Source organism: Pundamilia nyererei, unplaced genomic scaffold (assembly GCF_000239375.1).
Source record: "Pundamilia nyererei isolate P.nyererei 1_Seehausen unplaced genomic scaffold, PunNye1.0 scaffold00023, whole genome shotgun sequence".
Lineage (NCBI taxonomy): Eukaryota > Metazoa > Chordata > Actinopteri > Cichliformes > Cichlidae > Pundamilia > Pundamilia nyererei.
The window spans coordinates 2,098,798-2,120,574 of NW_005187424.1; the positions used below are offsets into that span (position 1 = coordinate 2,098,798).

Consider the following 21,777-nt stretch of genomic DNA (forward strand, 5'->3'; position numbering starts at 1 on the left):
GCACATATCACACTTTGTGCCGTGGGTCGGCTTTCATATTGAGGGCTACAAAAGGTTTAATTAGTCCAAATGTTCCACACTGGCTAGGATGAACCTCACAGGAGAAAGAACGACTTATTTGCTATGTGAAAAATTCTGGCAGAAGTTCAGTCAGAACAGATGATTGGTGCGTACCATGCAGTTTTGTTGTTTGCCCGAATGTGTATTGTAGTGGGTGAAATGGGAGGTGTTTGTTACTTTTTGCTTTATATATATATTGCTAAAAAATGTCGTAAATATTTTGGGACATGTAAAGTTTATTCTAAACAACTCAACGTGCGCTCGAACAAATGTGACAAACCAAGAGTTGAGCAGTTTATTCTGCAGGAAAATGAAAAATCCTTACATAATATTACACAGCAGCATCTCTAAGGGTCTACTCAGAGCATCCCCAGGGGCCTGTGGAGACATTACTAACCGTGCTCGAGGACCAAATATGACTCTTCCTCGTATCCTAAATCATCAGGCTGGAGAAAAACATTTGACAGAAAGAAAACACAGATCTCTGCGGTTTTTCAATGTATGCCCGGGGAACGTGCGAGATGAAGACATAGTGTGAAGGGCGACATGTATAAAACATGAGCAGATTGGGAGCGAGGTGAACTCTGAGCACTGCCTTGGAGAACAGACTAAATATGAAGTGTGTGTCTGATTTATGACCCTCTAACCTTTTCACCTCACGATTCAAAGCTGCCACATTATCTTTTTAAATATCAGAGAAATCTGCGCTGGTTTGCGCTTTGCAAATCCCTAAATTTCTTCTTCTTTTCTCCCTCAAAACAGGATGGATTAGCTCACACTGTGTACCTGCTACAAGACAGAGAGCATTGTGCTATCATTCTCACAGGAGAGCCACTTAGTGCAGCTACAACGTGTGCATCCATCGTCACACGTGGCAACAAAGCAAGCCTTTGTTGTGAAGATACAGCGAGGAGTTTTTCGAAAAAGTAGACCCGGTTGTGGAGGAACGCGTGCATATCATACGTGTGATCCGTGTTAGGGTGTATTTCCCCATTAAGTGCAGAACATAAACAGATCATTGCACACATTGCTGAAATTCCACGTCAAGTCCTCGCCACTCAACCGATGCGAGATGAGAGAGCTGACGGCTTCGCAGGAAGACACATTACTATTTCAGCTGCTGTTGCTGCTTCCGTGCTGCTGTGCAACCATTTTGAACAATCCCTGAGTCCTCCTCTTAATTGTTAATGATTTCTTCAAATGCGAGACGATGTCTCGCACGCTTTCACCCCGAGAAGGCGCCACATTCAGAGATGTAAATCTGAGGTGAAGCCACAAATTAGCTTTGCTCTGGCTGGCGAGTGGATATTGTGAGAATGCGAGAGCGTGCCGAGAGCGCGAGGGTGTGCAAACCTGAATCAAAGACTAGATTTTCAAAATGACTTTTATCGTGTAGTTCTGAATTATTTACCAGGGAACTGGAAAGCATCTGAAACACGCGCGGCCACTCTATGATGAAGAGGTAACGCAAAAAACACGGAAAGCAAGGTTATCCTTTAAAGGGCTTATTAAAGTTTAAGGAAGAATAGGGGTGGGCTTCTAACTTGACAGAGGTGACTGTAAATTTCATGTTTTTCACTCAGGTTTCCCAGGATGTTATTCCAGAGGAGCCGCAGAACATGTCACTACAACACCACTAAGTCTAATGCAGGGGACCAGGCATTTTACCCGCAGAGATATAAACACCTGAAGTGAGAAGTTAAATGTAATAAATGTAAAAAAAATTTTTAAAAAGAGTAATTTATAAAACTAAAACAGTTTAATTAGAACTTACTGAAAACATTTTATTCAGGCTGTAATATATAATATATAACAGTTAATGAACTCAAATGAATTTTAGTCACTGTTGCTGTAAACACATGATTTGGTGAATGTGAGTGTCTATCAATCACAAGGTTGCCGGGTTGATGCCTAGCTCACTTCGATTTATTTTGAAGATACTGAACCCTGATGCATTCAAAGAAAAAATGCATTTCCGTGAATGAGGATTGTAGTAAAAAACCACTTTCATGCTTAAACTTAAGCTTCAAATATGACTGCCTGTGGGAGTGGCATCTGTGTGAGTTCAGGTTCATCATGCGGTGATTCTTGGGTGGAAAAGATGATACAAAAAACTAACAAGGAACACTTTATTATTATTCTTTCTTCCACTGGACACAGCAAAGATTTTTGAGCGTTAAAAATCAAACACATATTCAAAATATTAAAGAAGTTAGAAGAGTAAAGTTTAAAGGGCAAGAGCAGCAGATTGAGCAATAAAGTTGCTCTAAATAGTAAAGAGTGATGAAGGATCTTCTGCAAAGTAAGCATGTTGATGAGCAAGAAGGATAAATAATCATAATTCCATAATCCCACTAAAGGGAGCAGGGAGGTGTGTGCGTGTATCGCACAACTGGAGAGTTGTTTATGTCAGTGGGAGGAGGCGAGAGTCATTTACAAGTCTGATGGCCTGTGGTCAAAAACCGCTCCTGAGCCTCGGTTGGTCCCGATTTCACACTCCTGCTCTGTGACGGTACGAGTGTGAAGACACTGCGTTGGAGGCGTGTTGTGTGCCTGATGTTACTGCGTGATCTCCCGGTGATTCTGCCGCGGTAGAAATCTTAAGTAGCAGAAAGGATGCTTGTTGGATGTGTTCTGGAGTTCTGTTTTTTTCCCTGAACAGAGAGCAACCAGGCTTGGGAGGTGTGCTGAGTCACGGCTTGCATATTGTTTGTCAGATTAAAAATGCTCCACCAGGTTCCAACAGCACAAACACGATCCACAGGTCCAGTTCAGGGACTGAGATTAGATCGGCTGCCTGTTTAGCTTCTGTAATCAGTTTGCTGCTAAACACGTGTTCATATTCAAAATTGATGAGATCAACGCATGTACAGAAGTTTCTCCTACTACTGTAAAAAAAACTGAAATTCCACAAATTTGTAGAACTTTGTGTTTACGAAGTAAATTCTTAAATGATGATGTTAATAAGCTCAATCCAGGATACTAAAGATACTAAGACACTGAACTTCGTGGCTCCACAAAGTTCTAAACAAAGTGCTAAAAATCGAGTTGGACACTTGTCAGCTGGTGACTTCTTCATTGTAATTACCTGCCTGTAATAAGGACAGTCAAAGAAGGACAGGTTGCCAGGAGACTGAAAGAGCAGAAGGAAGGCATTAACACTGACCTTTAGCAGACGACAAGGTAAGAAAATGAGAATTATGCATCACGTTGTTCAGGCCGTGATTCAGGGATGAGAGAAAAATAACACAGAAATCATTCGTTATTTAAAGAAACAGTTATGATATAGACCAAGCCACCAACTGCAGATGCTTGAATCTCTGTTCTGGTGGGTCACGGTGTAGACAAACCTCACACTGCTGGTCTGTATGGAAATCAGTGCTTTGGTGGGATTTTTCTGCATGTATATGTTGATAAAGAATAGACCGGATGAACCATAATGAAGCCTAAAGTGTAACATTTTGCCCCTCATCACGTGAAGTCACGAGTGTTGGTTTATTTTATGTTGATAGCTTAAAGGTTTCAAACTATTATGATCATAATAAGTGAAATTTGAAGTGAAAGTGACTCAAAGATGGAAGGACAAAGGAAAAATGATGGATTATTTTCAAAGCAAAATAGTACCTGATACACTGGAAGAAACCGGTTCCTTCAGTTTGACTGCGTTGTAGCAGGATGTAAAAACGTAATAACTGGAGTTGTTCTAGCTCTGCAAAAACTAGTCAGTTTAAGCAAGTATTATTAAACTGGCTAAACTGCAGTACTGTGGTAAAATGTACAGTCAGACCAGTGAGGGGCCGCTTGTGGTGTCCGTGGTCACTCTTAGACTAGATGAAGGTTAGCAGTTATCAGCTGAACCTGATGACGCTCTTTTGTCTTACAAATTTAGACAACAGGGTTTGGAAAGAAGTCACAAGAGATCACGTGACATCTGTTATATTACAGAATGAAGATGGCTAAATCTTACAGAGCAGGGCAGGGAGCTAGTTGTACCGATGTTCACAGTGCAAGACTGAAGGACCAAACACAGTCCAGATGAATCCCTCTTCCTCCTGAAGTTTCGGTTACAATCAAACTTTCACGCAATCATCATCCAATATGGACGTCTTCATCCAAATTCTGCTTAAGGTCGGATCATATTTGTCATTTAACTCACTTTAAATCTCATGCCGCCACTGATGCTTTGGTTGTTATTGAGGAGAGTCATGTTGCCTGCCGTCTTGGTACCTATGGCTCCCACACTCGTCAAATCCCACTTTAACCCCTTGTTTGCACGTGTGCTGCTTTGCTGAGCAATGTTCTGTATCCTCAGCGTGGCCTGCTGTATATTCAGGTGATTGATGACAGGCGATAACATTTACAACCTCTTTGCTAACAGTAACTCAGACTCTGAGTTATCTTTTTACTGCTTCCAGAAACCTGCACGAGTCATCTGATAGGGTCAAAAATAGTTTTACCGCAGTTGGCTATAGCTGCTTGGCTGGAGTACACACAAAAATGAAAGCACGCTCACGTCAAATAACCAGAACAGATGCAAGCATTTGAAACATTTCAAAGGGCTGCGAGGGCAGGTGGTCATACTGACCTCTAACCAGAACGTCAAGATATGCATGAAGTATAAAAAGCAAAAGCCTTAATATCACCAAATTATCTCAGCCACTTTACATCTGCACAGATTCTCGATTTCCCCTCTAACGTCAACAAAATCTTATTTCAGCGCATGATATTTCATCGCTCTGTGTGTTATATTGCTGTTCATCTAAATGTAAAAATACAGATTGGCTTCTGAAAACTAGTGGGTAAAATCAGAATATTAAAAACATGAAAATCAAACCATAAAACTCTTGTGAATTTAAGAGCAGTCTACGAGTATCTAAACTCTTTTTGACTGCTGATGTTGTCTTCATGCCAGCTCATCCTAAAAACTAATCGTTCAATGATACCCCTTTCCTGGAATTATGACACAGTTACTAAAAAACAAAAGCATAAAAAAGAACTTGTTGTGAGAAGTTTCATGCAGAAGTATTTTCTTTCTGTTCTGTCCTTTTGGAAATTGAAATTTTAACAATGTTTCAGTTGTGAGTGATTGTAGGAACTATTTTCTTTCTGTTGTCCACATGAACTAAAGGAAGTGTGTTAACAGCACAGTTCTGCTGCGGGGGCGGCTATCACGAGTGATAATCTGGGCAGGTGTAGTTTGACGGAGCAGTTTAAAGCTGACCTGCTCAGACGGTCATTTGTGTTGTTTTCCTGGGTTCTTGATGCCTATTGGGCTCATCACTGTCTGGTCTTTATTGATGCCTCTGTTGTTTAAAAAAGTGCTACATAAATACATTTTATTTCCTTACTTGTTGCATTAAACGTTGGAGAACTGGTGTTTGGGATTTCTTAAAGTAAGCAGATTTTCAGTTCGAGAGAGAACAGTGAAGGAGAGCTCGACTGCTGAACTGCGGTTCAATCACTGCACAGCTTACACGAAGCCTTGGAGACCCGATCAATAATGTTGATTACACCATAAAACACACAGAACTGAGGGAAGAAGTAAAAGCTCAAAGAGACAAAGACACGCTACTGTTTACATTGGATTCTTTGCTCGAGTCATTTCTCTTCGTTTGATTTTCTCTCGGTCAATGACACAACACTACATGCTTTTCTCACACTTCACTAGAAAAATACGTATGTTGCATCTATCCTTAATTTATTCAGTTCACGGTCGCTCCTGCTGCTTTTTTACACCCACTGACGACTTCCTGCAGCTGCAGCAAACCAAGCAGCTCAACAGGAAATGTGTAGATTTTGCATTTCACATTTTACGGGAGCTGTTTGGTGGGGTGCACGGTGGCACTGCGTGGATGCTTTTTCCCTTAATCCACTCTGTGAATGGACTCAGTCATGATAGCACACACAACCTGTGACATTCAGCTGTTTACACACAAATGTTGCTGTGGTAATCCACAAAATCCGTCTCAAATCCCCTTAATCACAGATGGTTGAGCCTGAACAAAACACCGTTAGTTTCAATCACGCATTCAGGAGCATCTGAGCAACCGGAGACCTCGGCCTCACAGAGGATACAGGAAGAGTGTTAAGAGCAGGTTAATGGAGAAGCTTAATTCATGTGCTTTAAATGTGTCGTTACACTCCGGTCAGACACGGATAAATCAATGTTAAGTTGAAATATACTTTTCCTAAGTAAGTTATGCAAATACAGACCTGGAAAAAAAAGAATATATCATTGTGTTATATATGTAAGTATATTCATATTTGGAAAACAAGAGGTTTAGGTGGTGTTTAATAAGAGGAGAATTGCAAAATAAGCCAATTTTTTTATAAAATTATATTTTGTTGTATAATTATATAAAATACATTTGAAATGATGAATTACAGCAGCAAAATTTAATTAGTCAGTGGTTTTTAGGCTCACAGTTCATCAACAACTGAGTATTTCTGACAGGGAGATGGAGCTTACTGGGTGCTGGTGGATGCTGGGGTGGTGAGAGGTTTAAAAACAGCAGGCTGCAGTGACATGCTGGAGGGAGAGATGAGAAATTTTATAACAGACTAACAGATTTGGGGTTCAAAGTCTCCACACATCTTCCAGTGTGGCCGTTTTCTCGATTTTAAGACGTAATCTGATTACGTCACAGATCGCAAACTTGTAAAGAGAGCAGGCTTTAAGTTGTTTCAAAAAGACCCAAATTTAACGTGAAGAAAAGCCAGTGATGAGTCTAGAGTGCCAACACAGAAGTCCACAATGTCCAAGCCCAAAGGCGGTTCATAAAGACAGGAGCATGACCAGTAGTATTCATGTCCTTTCTTATTCTATATTCATCAGGTTGTGCACCGTGAATTCGTCTCCCAGGGTGAGACCATCACAAGTTTAAAGTACAGCCCTAAGTTTTTCTGGGCACCCAGGCAGTTCTTTCTCTGTCATTTGCTTTGCTGTGATTTTGTTCACTTCCAGAAAAAGAAGATGATCTCCGCTTGGACACAGTGGAAGGGATCACATCTGTGAGTGCAAGGAGACATTATAGGATGCTGGAGCAACCTGTAAATGGTCCAAAGTTCCACAAGAAGGTGGCCTTAAACATGTGACTGGGCAGAACCTTTTGGTTAGACCTTATAAATAATGATTTGCCCAAGAAGAAGTAGTCTAGTATGTGACCTCTTGCGTTCATATAAGGAAGAGCAATGTAAAATATCCAACCTTTGCAGAGAGATGTTAAATAGAAAAACTGAAATAAGATAGTAAATAGTATCAGGTCAAACTTTATTTAGCTAAACTTCAACTTGGATCCTTTTTAAATTGTTAATTAATTAAAAAAGGAGCTTTCCCATTTCACAATCTTCTTTGAAGCTTATTTGAAGCTTGTGAAATGAGGAGCGCCAGAGAAAAGTTTTAGAACCACTGAACCTGAGTCAAAGAAAATCTCTAAAGTCACAATGATTCAAATTACAAAAAAGGATTTTGTGCCAAACTGAAAATAAATTGGGGCCAAACCATCAAGTAGATGTTCAAATATTCAAATAAATTAGTGGAAACTTTAAGCTGCATGAAAAAAGATCAGTGAAGTCAGTGGAATATGTTTTACTAAATATTTCACTGTGGACCAAAGAGGTGGACTGTAGTGAAAGCAACCTGGAAGCTTGTAGGGTTTGAGCTGCGCATCAACCCAACAATACCAAAAACATACAAAGCTCCTGACCACACTGCAGCAACAAATGGCACAAAGCAGCACCAGCTCACAGCTGAGACACAGTGAAGGAACCGACGTATGAATTTTATGAGAGATTTGAGGTGCAGAAGTTCAGACATCTGAAGGCTTCAGTAATTCAAGCCAAGGAGGAGGAGCTGGATGAGTTTGGAGTGTCTGAGCAAAACCGTGATGAGGGAGGGAGGGAGGGGCGACTGGTTTGATGTGAATAATTTATCACTTGTGTTTCCACTGCCTTTGTTCTGTGTCCAAAGAATCCCAGTTTTAAGTTTTAATAGCATTTGTGGCTGGACTTATTATGTGTGATCAAATAATTCTCAGTCCTGGGATTTAAAAAAAAAACCTATTCTTTTTTCCTAGCAGTGTAAGTTATTGAGGCCACATGGGTATAGCCAATTTCTCTCTACCCTTCACCCTCTAATTTGAATTTTGCAAAACATACAGACATGTCTTGGGTATTTCTGTGGCTGCGCATTCATCAAAGCTGTTCAATCTTTCATTGATTTAAACATTTGCTTTGGTAAAAATTCACATTATTAAGCTTTACTGGAAATAACAGATGGATACTGTACACTTGTTAATTCTTAATCTGGCTGTGTGGCAGGCTTGCAAGACTCTTATTCAATATTCCCATGAAAGGACTGCATCCAAATAAGATATACTAGTCCGTCTTCGTGCAAGCTTCATGCACAGTCCATATATTGTACTTTAAAAGCCTCTTAGATGAAAAAAAAAAGAAAAAGAGGATGCCTACACAAGTTCATACTACAAAGACGGGAAAGGTTTTCTATAGCTGAAAGAAAGGCATTAGCTTGGGAGCTGGCAACTGAGATAATTTTAGAATTTGATGTTATCTTGTTAAAGTGTGATTATCACATGGGTGATATGTTAAGAGAGAAATTCTAATACAAAAATGAGGCAGGAGTGATCAAGAGGCATCTCGTTTCATCATTTGGGCTTAACGGTTAAACTCTGACGTCTGAAGTTTGCAGCACGGTCTGATTTCTGAGAGGAGTCAGGCGCCTCAAACACACGTTCACCAAAAGCTCGTGAGCCAGAGTAAGCGTAACTTCTCTGGCAGCTTACAACAGGCAAAAGTGTAAGACTTAAACAAAAGAAAAAAAAAGATTAAAATTTGCTCATTTGAATTTCCAGAGTTGACTTGAGCTGGTTTAGATAACATCAACAAATGTGAGTATTTAACACACCGTCCACTAAAAAAAGAAATCTGCTTTAAAACTCATGAAATTTAAAAAAAAAAGTTACAAACATGAACCAATGCTACACCTACCCTGGGATTTACTTCTGCAGCTTATTAGGCTTATATGGAAAGACTGTGTAATAACAATAATAATAATTTTAAAAAATGATAAAACAATGATAATTATGAAAAAGTAATTATGCTGGCAGCACAGTGTTATACAATTTTATATGTTTAAATTTGTGTCACTTGGAATGCATGAAAACGAGACAGTGGGCTAGCAAAAACATTTAGGATGGCTAGCTAAGGTTCAGCTGATGCATAAAATTAGCTTTAGCAGCATTAATTAGCTAATAGCAACGGTTTTCTATTAGAAGTTCTAATATTTTGTGTTTCAAATTAACATACATAAGGAGGGCAAAATATTAGGAACATTTTAGAGTGAGTACATGACAAACACCCTTTATGTAAAAATGAAGAATGTCATTAAAAGTAGAAATTTACAGCTGAGCTGTTGTTTTGCATCACATTCAATTTCAGGGGTGTACTTAATGAACTGGCGGTGGGGGGGCAAGTAGCTAGAAGAGTAGCTGAGGTGATGAGTAGTGGCTGAAACACACAAAAATGGTTAAAGGACGGCTATGTTGCTCATTTTTAGCTTCATATTTTATTCTTGGAGTCTATACGTATATACATTAAAAAAAAAAAAAAAATCACCTGAATTCAGAACATCCTCCAACAGCAGCAGCTTTTCTGGCCAGATGTAATCATCGCCTCTGACTAAGATGAACATATCAGGAACGTGACTGTTGGTTTGGATAAAGGTGACGTCATCTACGTGGGGGTACATCAGACAAAAATAGGTAGGAAGCACCGACCTATATGCTACCGAAATCTTTTCCCCTCGTGAAGTCGTTACCTGATATGACACACTCCTGTTTGTAAGCACAAAAAGCACGCCTGGTTCACATGGAAACGTTCAGCTCCGTACCTATTAAAATCTTATCTGTGGAGTTTAAAGTATAATTGGTAGCACTCAACGATCCCACCGTCAAGGAAACAAGAAAGTGGTTTTCATTTTGCGTCCACTGTTCCAGCATTCAGATTTCCTCAGCTGGCTTAATCAGTCGGCCCGCTTTAGTGTGAGAATGAAAGTTCACAGCGAGACACAAGGTTTTGCATTAAATCCACGGACGCCTCTCTGCCGCTTACCCTCAGGTCAAGAGGTGACAGCTCAAAGAGCGCCTTAAATCATGAGAACTGCTTTACCTTTCAGTGGAGCTGGAGAAACGCACCTACATTAAGTCAGTAAAGTCTGAGGATTTATCCGGATCTGAACGCTTCCCTCTGCGCTGCATATAAATGGATTCGACTCGGTGGGTTCAGCTCGAGCCTGACAGACTGCGAGGGTTGGGTGATTGAGCGGCACAGGCCAACAAGCAGCAGCTGCATCATTACCTTTTCATACTAGAAAACATACATTGCGAATTAAACAAAAGGAGCAGGTTCACGGCTCTGATTTCATGTTCGGGTTTAAAGTGATAACAGAAAATCCTGGCATGCTCTCAGCTGCAGTCAATAAGGTCAGACTACATTTAAAGGAGAACCTCTCTGCTTTTGTTGCCGTGTACTGTGAGGTCAAGAGGTCAACTTCATTTTCCACCCTATAAAATCAGAAATTGGTGAGCAGCTAAAACAGTGAGAAGAGACTGAAACTACATTTGGATGAGAATAATAAAAAACGAATCCAATATATAATGTATGGCGATAAAAGCCTTGGGGTAACACAGCATTTAAGTACATATTAATGAGTTGACCCTTGTCCTTGTATTATTGGCTTGATTTGCAAGAGCTGTAATTAAAAGTGGCAAAAAAAGAAGGCTCTAAATTGATGAAAGCAATGCCGCTGTAACCTCTGGATCAGAACATAATCTCTAGTGGGTGGACTGCACACTGAAGTCCAAGTTTTAAATGTTTTCTAAGCATTTATTTTAAAGACGCTGCCTCTGCGGCTCTATTACCTGTCGTTTGTGTCTCAGCGTGCACACAGTAGAGATACAGGTCAAGCTTGGGAAGAGTTTTGCAAAGATTGGGTCATTCCGTATAAAATGAACCAAATCTGAAAAGATTAAGAATCAGCCGAGTTTCTTTTTACAATAGCTTTTGCATATTTAAATAAGTCGTGTAAAATTTTATCTTCATATTGCCATTCTCTGAGCAAAGGTCCTTAAAGTAAAATAACCAGTGGGTTGAAATTTCAGCATTTCTGAGCCCTCATAACTCATCAGAACTAACCAAGTACAGGAGATATAAACATGAAAGTTTCTGGGCTGACAAACACATTTATGTTCTATTAAAAACCACAACCAAATTCACTTTACATGCACTCAAGGTGCCAGAATCCACAGACAAAATCAGGGGTGTTTTGCAATCATGATTTTGAGGTCTAACCATCAGGATCATGGAATACATCATAATTTCAATGAACTTTCTTATCATATAGAGGTTCATTTTGTCTCCTTTTTACCCAAATTTTAATACCAGGCTCATCTTCTAGCTCATCTGTAATTCCGCTATTTTAAAAGGATTTTCATATTTTAACCCAGTAACCCAAATGTTGATGCTCAGAGTTTGTCGTAGAACTGCGATAATCAAAAATCTGACTTTGCCCCAGGATCTTTAAATGTCCAAGTGTTTCAATGTGTTTAGTCCAGTTTATGACAGCAGTAAAATGTGTTTTTTAGCCCTGAAAATTTCAAATTCCGCAACACACACAGCAGGAAATTTAATGTGTGCTAATGGAACTGGGTAATAAAAGAGTCTGGGAACACACATAGGCATTATGTGGAAGCTGGATGATATTTTCTCACCTTGAAGCCATTTTCTGAAGTGCCCGAAATCTTTTAATATTTTTCCCCTATTAGCCACCAGGGGGCGACTCTTCTGTAGGAAAAGTCTCTCAGTGCCCTTCAAACGTGCTCAGTTGATCTGATGGTGATTATGATTTCATTCTCTGGATGCGAGTCTTGGTAAATACAACAGCTAACCATTCATTTTCTTCCTCTTATTCAATCAGGGTCATGTAGGCCTGGAGACTATCCCAGCTGCCACAGGGCAAGATTCAGGTACAGCTCACCAGTTGTGTTGTAGGGCTAACACAGAGAAAAAGACAGTCATTCACACGTAGTCTACTAACTGCGCTTACGGGAGGAAGCCGCGGTACCCGGAGAAAACACCAGGTGGAGAACATGCTCTTAAAACAATTTTATTCTTCTTCTTATTATTATTATTAGAGTCAAAAATGAGGGTAACACAGGGCATGCTGCAGGGCGGCCTGTGACTGATGAGTCACTGCTCTATGAGCACGTAGTGTCCCGCCCCCTGCTGGTGACGGTTGGTTTCAAAAAGCTGATATTAGACAATAACAAAAAACCCAACTCTTTGCATCAGGATGATAACTTTTCATATAGAGTATAAGGTGGGAACCAGGGCAATGTTAACTCCTGAGATTGATCTACACCAAAAAGGTGAATGATGCTTAAACATTTGTTTTTTTATGTTTAGAATGGGCAGGGCCGTTCTGAGTGTGGGATTGTCTTCTAGGCTGATTCACTGCCTGGACTGGACATCTGGACTGTTTTTAATGCAATTATCTAACCAATAATACGGCTGTTGTCCCGTTAATTGTACTAACAGCCCATCGAAGACGTCTGAGCTCCAGTCTTGGTGAGTGATACGCAAAGATTTCATTAGTCTGTTGTTTAGTGCCAATTTGCTAGCATCTACCTCAGATGAAACTTGGTAACCCAAGCAAGCTAGCCCTGGCTTCACTCCAATCTGCCATAAAGCTAATACCAAAGCTTCAAAACAGCTACAGCTACATCATCTTTTACATACAGTCTATGATGAAGCTATTAACTTCATGATAAATTGCTCTAATCAGCCTAACTTCTTGTTTTACAGCACACAAGTAGTTTATCGAACCTTTTTTCGTCTTAAAATTACATTTGGTGAGCAGTATTAAATGTTAATGGATTAACAAAAAGACTCCAGTCTGGAGCGCGGTATTGCTCAGTAGCCGAGCATTAGAGGAAACAAACAGAGGAGATATAAACGAGTCTGAGTGATGCTTGTACAACAGAGCTACCGCCAGAGGAGACGTTTCCATTTTACATGATTGCAGTTGTTTTAGAAACTCTGCCGCACGGATAATGGCACTTAAGATGCTTATTGTTCACTCATGAATGAGTCATGCAATAGTCAGGCTTTTGCTGTACAAAACAAGCACATCGACAGAGGAAAAAGTTTGCTTTGATATTTTCCGTGGCTTTAATAGAGACTTTTAAACAACTCCGATAATTGCAGCTTCTCTTCACACAAAGTTGGCTGGCGCCCTCGCACCCAGTGACCACCTTGGCCAGTCCTTGGATGCTCGCAGCCAGTTACAGATCAAGAGGCACTAATAATGGTTTCCTTCAGCGTGCACGCTGGGACAGCTCGGATTTGTGTCTCAGAGTGATCTGTCGAAGTTTTACCCAGAGCAACACTGACTCAGTGATTACATCACTGCCTTTAGCCAAGTCAAGGACACACAAAATCAATGCTCTTGATGCAAATGCACAGTGGGAATTCACTTTAAAGCTAATAACATTAAGCTCAGAGCGCTGTGATGTCGGCCCACATTGTAATGTTATGTAAATCTGACCATATGACAGCTTCATTTAAATCGAGAGTGTGCAAGATTATGCGTGATAGCGGCCCATTTTGCTCCCTCATGCTCATCTCTGCTTCCCGGTAAATAAATCAGGGCATAATTCTGCGTATTAGAAGAAGACATTCAAAAATGCTGGAGCTGGCCCCCGGAGACTTGACGCCGGATTTCTTATGCAGAAGAAGAAATTGGAGGGTACATCATGTTGGCTGGAGGGCCCATCACTCATCAATTTGTTTGTAAACACCAGATTTATGTGCAGTAAAGCAAGTCCTCGGTTAAACTGCTGGGGGGACCTTCGTTCCCCCTCAGACACACACACACACACCCACACACACAGGATCGCCTGCAGCATATTTAGGAAAAAATTACGAGGAAATCTCCACACTGCTGGCATGTCAAATTCTTCAGTTTGCTAGCATAGGAACGGGGGTGGGGGGAGTGAGTACTCTCCAGTTTACAGCTCGCGTCAGGAGCTGGAGAGCAAACAATCCGATGATATAACCGCAGTATTTACTGTCAGCATCAGGCCAGCTGTGGATAAACAGCCTCTGTTTGCTTTCACATTCTCATGTACATGAGTCGTCAATGACCAGAAGAAACCCCGCGTGAGGGCCTTCTAGTGTTGCAGGCGGATCGCCTCGTTCATACCATTTCAATTTTGCAGTCTGCAAGAAGGGAATAAAGTGCTCAGCGACTTACTGCTGATCTGCAACTCACAAGTAAAGATGACAAATGGAAAGGATTAAATCAAGCGGGTCCTGGAAAGGTGGCAGTTTAAAAAGAAGAAAAAAAAAACAGGTCTTTAAATTATTCTAACAACTCCATCAAGTTGATCCCAGCAGTGAGCATACTTCATAGTCGAGTGCATTTGCTGATTGTGGCCCTAAAAAAAAAAGAAAGAAAAAAAAAAGAGAGAGACTGTGACACAGTGCTGGTGTAATTAAACCACAGTCTCAGTTATACACAAAAGAGTGTTGCAAGTGTAGGATTTCTATTAGGCTGGTGATTCCAGCTAAGGAGTGTTTGGGGAGACATGTAAGCAGGTGCATTAGCTGCTACTGAAGAGAGAGTGAGTCAAGTAGTCACGGCTTTTACTTGTTGGGGATAAATCTCTTTCATCTGCAGGTACAGTGCAGAGGAAGTCACCAACAGGTGGCACGAGGAGAAGACAGAGAGAACGAGCTCATTACCTGGGCAATCCACCGGACCAGGAGCCAAAAGGCCAAGTGTTAACCGGCGGCGGGGGAGGGGGTGGACGGGCCCGAATCAGAGATAGAGGTTTAAGATTTTTCATATAATTAAACAAAACACAGCAAAAGGAAGCAAGACACAGAGACGTGTTGCTATTGCAAAGCTTTTATTGAAGGAAGAAAGAAAAAAAACAAAAAGACTACATCAAGCCCCTTCAGAAGATCAAGAACAGATGCTTTACTCAAAATAGCGGCTCGGGCTATACGAGGTGAGTTAAAACTCGGCGGCTGCAGCCTTAAGCACCTGATGGAGACATCTACAAAGGGGATAGTCTTTATTTACTTTGGTTAAAAAAAACAAAAAAAAAAAAAAACAGGTAAAGAAGTGAAGTTCTTTGAGGTGAAAGAGGAAACATGAAATACACAGTCAGAGTAAGGTGATTCAATACTGCTCAGCCGAAGGCACTTTACAGGCGGGGCTACGACAGCAGACAACGCGAACAAATTCACTTATGAAACAGTTTTCTTTATGAGAGGATTTGCATCATATGTGCTCCAATGAAAGGAAGCGTAACATGTTCAAAGACTAACCATAAAAATAACCAATACATGAGTTTGACACAGCTTCAGCGCATCAGCAGAGATTTACCTGTGCACATGGACCAGACCAGGGTATGCTGAGCAGAAAACATGTGCTAATAAACCAACTTGAAATCATTCATGACTAGTCATATTATTTGTTTACTGCTTTGTGAGTGCATTACATCCTTTTAATGTAAAGGCCTTATCCAGATAATACAGCTTCTTCTTCTGTTGAGGAAAATAGCAAACGACAGTGATGGACGAGTGCAGTGCAGTTTGGAGTCAGATTCCAGGCAAATGGAAGTCCAACATTCATTTGCCTTTTAGCTGTTTTGGTTTCCTGAATGAAGTCTTGTGGTGTTTTGCAGCTAGACGCCCCAGAGTGACTTGTTGGAAAAGTGAAATGGTTTTTATCCAAGCTACTTCACAGAAACCGCGCTGCTGGCTGAGAACATGAAAGTACTGCATTTTAGCATCTTCAGCTCAAAACAACGAGCCCAAAGATGCTAAAATGCTCCAAGAAATGACGGGAACGGCACAGTCTGGTGTTGATTATCTGCACCTTTCACTTATGCTACTTAATCAGGTGTTAAAGACATCATTAGATCATCAACAGAGAAATTTTGATATAAAGATTTATTGAAAAATGTAGATGTCTGTAGAATAATAACACCAACACTGCAGACTGGTTCCTTCTGTGTGCCAGAGGTTACAAAATCTCCTGGTAAAGCAAAAGTTTGATAGCGCTAAATTAAAACAGGGCGGCAGTAATTTTGTTTTCCTGGTAGCCATCAGCGGATTTTCATGAGCAGCTGACACGGTGGTCTGTGCAACAGCTGGAATAACTCTGGAAACCTCCTGGCAAAACAAGAGCTCCGCTGTTCGACGGAGGCAGAGAAGGCGACGAGGGGGAGCGAGAGCGAACCTCGGACGGCATTCTTACAAAGTAGAATTACCACCAACCCAAACCAAACCTGCGTACTCATTAGCTTCGCGACAGTGGATGATTCTTAAATGGAGGGCAATCCAGTCTTTGTGACAGCGGTGTGAGGGAAGGAGTGGCAGGAAGGTATCTACTGTCACTTCAACCCCTACATGCACCGAGGATCTGAAAGAATTCCTGATTTTACGCTGAACTGCTGTCACGCTGGGAAGTTTGCTTTGGCGGATTTGTTGACGTCTGTAACATCCACTTACTGAACGCTGTCGAGGCATGCATCATATTTTCTACACAGCCCAATTTTATTATAGATGTGTATTTTCTGTTGTCAAATATTCCTAAAATATGAATGGAGTAGCAGCTGTTACAGTAAAGTACAGCAAACAGAGGCTGAAACTAAAATGTTTAACTAACTGCAGCCTGACTCAGAACAGAAGGCCGTGGGAGAAATGCACAGCTGCTGTTTCACGTGTAAAAGTCTCAGTGCATCTTTAATACTGACGCCTGATTATCCAAACAAGGGCCACAGATAAAGTGACATGCTAACGCAGCATGAATCCCAGCTGTAGTCTCATTGTGGTATATTTTCCTAAAGTATTAGAAGTAAAAAAAACAGGAGAATAAATCTCTAGTTACTAGACAGAAGAACAGACCCGACTGTCGCAGCTTTAGTTCTCTTAATCACCGCCTAACTAATTAAGCTGCGATACTCAAGATGACTGTAGACGTTGCTTCTAAACAGTTCAGCGACACCGTGGAGACATTCTTAAAGATCTTTAGGACAGATTACAGGTTTTTAGTTGAAGCAGTGCACTCGCTACTTACTGAACTGTAAAAATACTGTATTTTGGGGGGGGTTTGTATATGACCGATGGACCTTTTGCGTACAGCAATGCGCTCCAAATATTGATGGAAAATGTCCTGAGGACGTGAAGTTTATGTTGCCTAACCTTTTCAGAGAACCAGCCCTCGCTCCGTTCCTGCTGCAGGCATGTGAGCTAGTACCAAATGTAAACTGCCTAACCAGCTTCCACCTTCTCAACTTTAAATACCCCGCTCAATTCCAAATAGAAAGCTTAGTCAATTTTTAAGTTAAAAAACAAACAAATAAACAAGCAAAAAAAAAAAGAAAATCTGCGACAGTAAAGGTTTGGTGAATTCTTCGTTCACCTTATTAGCACAGTCGTCTTTACAAAGCGATACCCTGGTTGAAACTCTGCTGTAACAGGACGCACTGATTACATCTGATGTAGTAAATAGAGATCAGAGGCGATAAACAGGACTAAATGTTGTGTAAGGAAAACAGGAAAGAGGAGACGAATTCTCTTAAAGTTAGAATGAACTTCTCTGATCGAGCCTCGGGAATAATGCGCCTCGGTTAGCTCCAGCTAATAAACTAGCAAAGCATTGCAACTTGTAGTTACTTGTAGTTTCAAAGTACCATGTGGAGTTTTTCTAAGAACAAATCAACATAAAGTTTCACTTTTGTTCTTCTGACAAAACAGCTGAATGTTCGTATGAACCTCATGTTCTGCTAGCTTGTAGCTGGTCGTCACTGTTTTTGTGGCTGCAGAGCTGCGCTTTGGATTTCTCTGTTGTCATTTTACGTGTTTGTGGTCATGTGCATCTGCTTGGATTTTTCTCGTCTCGTCTTTTTAGCAGTTTCCTGTCACTTTGTCGTCACGCTACATCTCGTTACAGCTTTTTTTTTTGTCTTTTTGTTGCTTCTTGTTGGAAATTTTTCACTTCATGTTGTCGTTTTATGTCTTTTTTAAAAAAATTCTTTTTACTTGTTTTGTCATGTTGGGGCGATCGTGGCTCAAGAGTTGGGCATTCGCCTTGTAATCAGAAGGTTGCCGGTTCGAGCCCCGGCTCGGACAGTCTCGGTCGTTGTGTCCTTGGGCAAGACACTTCACCCGTTGCCTACTGGTGGTGGTCAGAGGGCCCGGTGGCACCAGTGTCCGGCAGCCTCGCCTCTGTCAGTGCGCCCCAGGGTGGCTGTGGCTACAATGTAGCTGCCATCACCAGTGTGTGAATGGGTGGATGACTGGATATGTAAAGCACTTTGGGGTCCTTAGGGACTAGTAAAGCGCTATATAAATACAGGCCATTTACCATGTTGCATGTTTCAGTTTTTTGGTTGGGTGGGGAAACAGTTTTCTTTTCATTTTTAATTATTTTTTAAATTTTTGTTTATCTCTTGGTCTTTTTTAAAGGCATTTTTTTCCCCATTTCTATTTTATTTTATTTATGGTTTATGTAGTTTCTTTGTAGTTACTTACAATTTTTACTTTCAATTTCTTTGGAGCCAAGCCATTTTTTTTCCTCTTTACAGTCTTTATACTTGTCTTATATAATTTTGCTGGAATGTTTGCATATCTGTGCCATCATTGTGTGCCTCTCTGTGGTCTTCTTTGTCTTTGCAGTCGTTTTGTGTCACTCTGTATCTCGGTGTAGACACTGTGTGCTTCTTTGTGGTCTTTTTTGAAGCCGTTTTCTTTGCCTGACGTCTTTATTGTGTTTTGATTGTCGTTTTTTGCGATAAACAGTAAAGTCATACTCCACAAGGTACGTTAAACTCACCTAGTACTGCTGTAACATCGGAATGAACCCTCAGATTAAGCTCTAAAGCTTCTGGTCCATCGCTCTTGGATCGAGCAAATAACATAATCAGTTATTTTTGGGAAACTCTCACGGTCCCGTCTTTGTCCATCAACTTCGAAACAAACAGCAAATATAAAAGATGAGCGTTAATGAAACAATCAGCACTGACATAAAGCACAGAGACGCACAGAGACACACAGTTTGATTACAGGGTTACAATAAGGACACTTATGATCACATCTGTACATGTAAAATATTTCCTTAAATCATAAAATTTCTCATAAAGTGTCGATGCAATTAACATTAAAAATTGCATAGGCATGGAATATTCTTTATTTCTGTGAGACTGCTTAAAGAACAATCACTGCTTTTGTCTATGGTCGTTAAAAAGGGGCAAGTTACACAATTATACGCTGAAAAAAACAAAAACAAGAATTAAACTCAACACAAAGGTTGTGTTTATATGATTGTGCTGCTCAGGCCAAAATGGAAAATAATCAACCATATGCATGAAAGAATATCCAGCTGAAAGGAAAATATTGTGCTAAAAAGGAGGTGTGGTTTTTTTGTTCTCAACAGCGGAAATAACTGTTTATCATTCCTGCAGTACAGAGCAGTTTACTCTAAATAATGTGGAAATACATACAAACATGGCAGTTTAGATTCGCTTTTTGGAGTTATGCAGAAGTATTTTGAAAGCCTTCGTTGGGTAATTTCATCCCATTTTGTGTACTGTACTCTGATTTGTCCTGCAGAAAAACAAACAAACACGTTTTTCCTAAAAATACTGCTAAAGCTACAGTCACACACGCGCACACTGACATCCATCCACAACTTCACCTGCACAGTAAACATATTAAACATTTTGCACGTCCTGCTCGTGTTTTAGATCAGAAAAAGAAGTCGGAGAGGAACATTATGGGCCCGTGCATGCACGTGCAACCTGGCTAAAAGATATGTGCTGGTGATAAATACGATAACAGGAGGATAACAGGGGGTGGTGATGTATATTGTAGACGGATTTAGATTTAAAGTAGCAGTGCAAAAATTGTAGGAAATGCGTAAAAGCTCTATGGCTTAGAGTTAAATGATGAACCAGCTAGCTTAGCATTTTTACAATAAAATAATGCAATATAATATAATTATAACTAAACCCTCTTTCAGTGAGCTTTAGAGATCCTTTTTTTTTAAACCTTCAGACTGAGGAAGAGCAGTTGCTTCCCATGTCTTCCTCTCTTTATGTTAAGCTACAGGAAGAAAACTTTAAATAAGAAAAACTCTTCTGCAGTGATCGTACAGAGTAAATAATTATATGTGAGCGTGTGAATGTGATGCCACAGTATGTTTTGTTACTTAAGGTGAACATTTATATAGAGCCATATATATGTAAATGAGGAATGCAGGCTTTTGTGGATGTTTGCAAGAAACCAAAAGAGCGAGCGAGGGCCGGGTTATCACAGTTTAGCTGTTTAGAGGTCAGTGGTGGCCTTGGCGGTGAGGGCCTGGATGCGGCTGGTGTTACAGTTTTTGCAGAGCACGTGTCCATCCAGCGGGTAGCAGCCCTGGTTATCCCCCTCCGAGAGTAGGGAGCCGCAGTCCTGCAGGACACAGATAGTCCGTTAGTCCACAAACACAAACGGGGTCATTATCCACGCTCACCGGTCAGACACATTCATCCTCCTCTCTGCACTCAGGCTCTAAACGACACATTTACTGCTATTTAAAAGCTCAGCCAGTGTCACGTTACGGGAGCCTCTCTGCAGAAAAGCCTGTGCTACGGTTCTCTGCCAGTTGGTGAGTCTGAATGGAAACAACTGGTTAGTACTCAGACACAGTTGGGCTTAACTCCCAATCTTTCAAGGATTTAAATTCAGACTTTTTTTCCCCCCTTGTAAAAGTGTTTCAAGCAGAACAATTTTTCTAAGCATGATTGCAAAATGTGTGTCCTCTTTTACAGATTCTAATATAAATGTATTCCAGCTCGTCTCTTTCAGGAGTGGAAGCATCAGATATTTGTCTATTTCTCTGTGTTCCGGCTCCTTTCTTTGTCACGGGCATTAATGCAAAGTGTGCTCTTGTGTTTTTACTTACAGTGAGAATGATTTGAGTGGAGAAAATATTTTTATTTTTGAAGCTTTTACAATAAGAAATAATCCTCTGTCATAGTAAAACTCATTTTTGTGTGAAAAAAAAAAAGCAGTTTTAGCCTGCTCCCCTTTAAACCACTTTTTTCTGATTGGCTGCCCCTCTTGAACTTGTGGGCGGAGACGTCCATATTAGAGTTATTCCCACTCAATGACGTAACGCAACATTCCCAACAGTGAATGTGTGTTTGGTTCACAGGGATTATAAGTACTTATGGAGATTTATGGAGAGTAGGAAATTTAGGAAAAGCTCAATAGATCCAAATTTATTCGAACAGCTTTTATGGAATTTTACATCTTTTTAGATAAACTAAAAAGATGGCAACGAAAGGAGCATGTAACCAAATTGCATGACTTCATAAGAAAGGTAATATGTTTACAAGGCTGAAGAAGTCACTTTGATGAGTGATGAAATGTTGCATCCAGATGAAGAAAATCAACTTTCTGAGAATTCCTTACCAGGATTATTGAGCATGCAGTTTAACGCCTCAAACGAATCAAACAGGAAAACGTTCCACTCTAGCGCCTTTAGTTTATGTCATATTGACATATATATTCTTATGAAGTGGTAGTTAGCAATGAGACAGAAAAAAATGGTAAGCCTGTTTGCTTTGTCACTGTGAGCGC

At 40.5% G+C, this 21,777-nt stretch overlaps 1 protein-coding gene across 4 annotated transcripts in view; it reads right to left on the reverse strand.

Annotated features, from left to right (window-relative positions):
• Positions 1 to 19,206: 19,206 nt before the first annotated feature.
• lpp (LIM domain containing preferred translocation partner in lipoma) overlaps positions 19,207 to 21,777 on the reverse strand; it is a 178,474-nt gene continuing 175,903 nt past the window's right edge. For all 4 annotated transcript variants that reach the window (XM_005727169.1, XM_005727166.1, XM_005727167.2 and 1 more), the window contains one exon: positions 19,207 to 20,604. In XM_005727169.1, the coding sequence (XP_005727226.1) occupies positions 20,476 to 20,604 (129 nt within the window). In that variant the 3' untranslated portion in view covers positions 19,207 to 20,475. The remainder of the gene's footprint in view (positions 20,605 to 21,777) is intronic.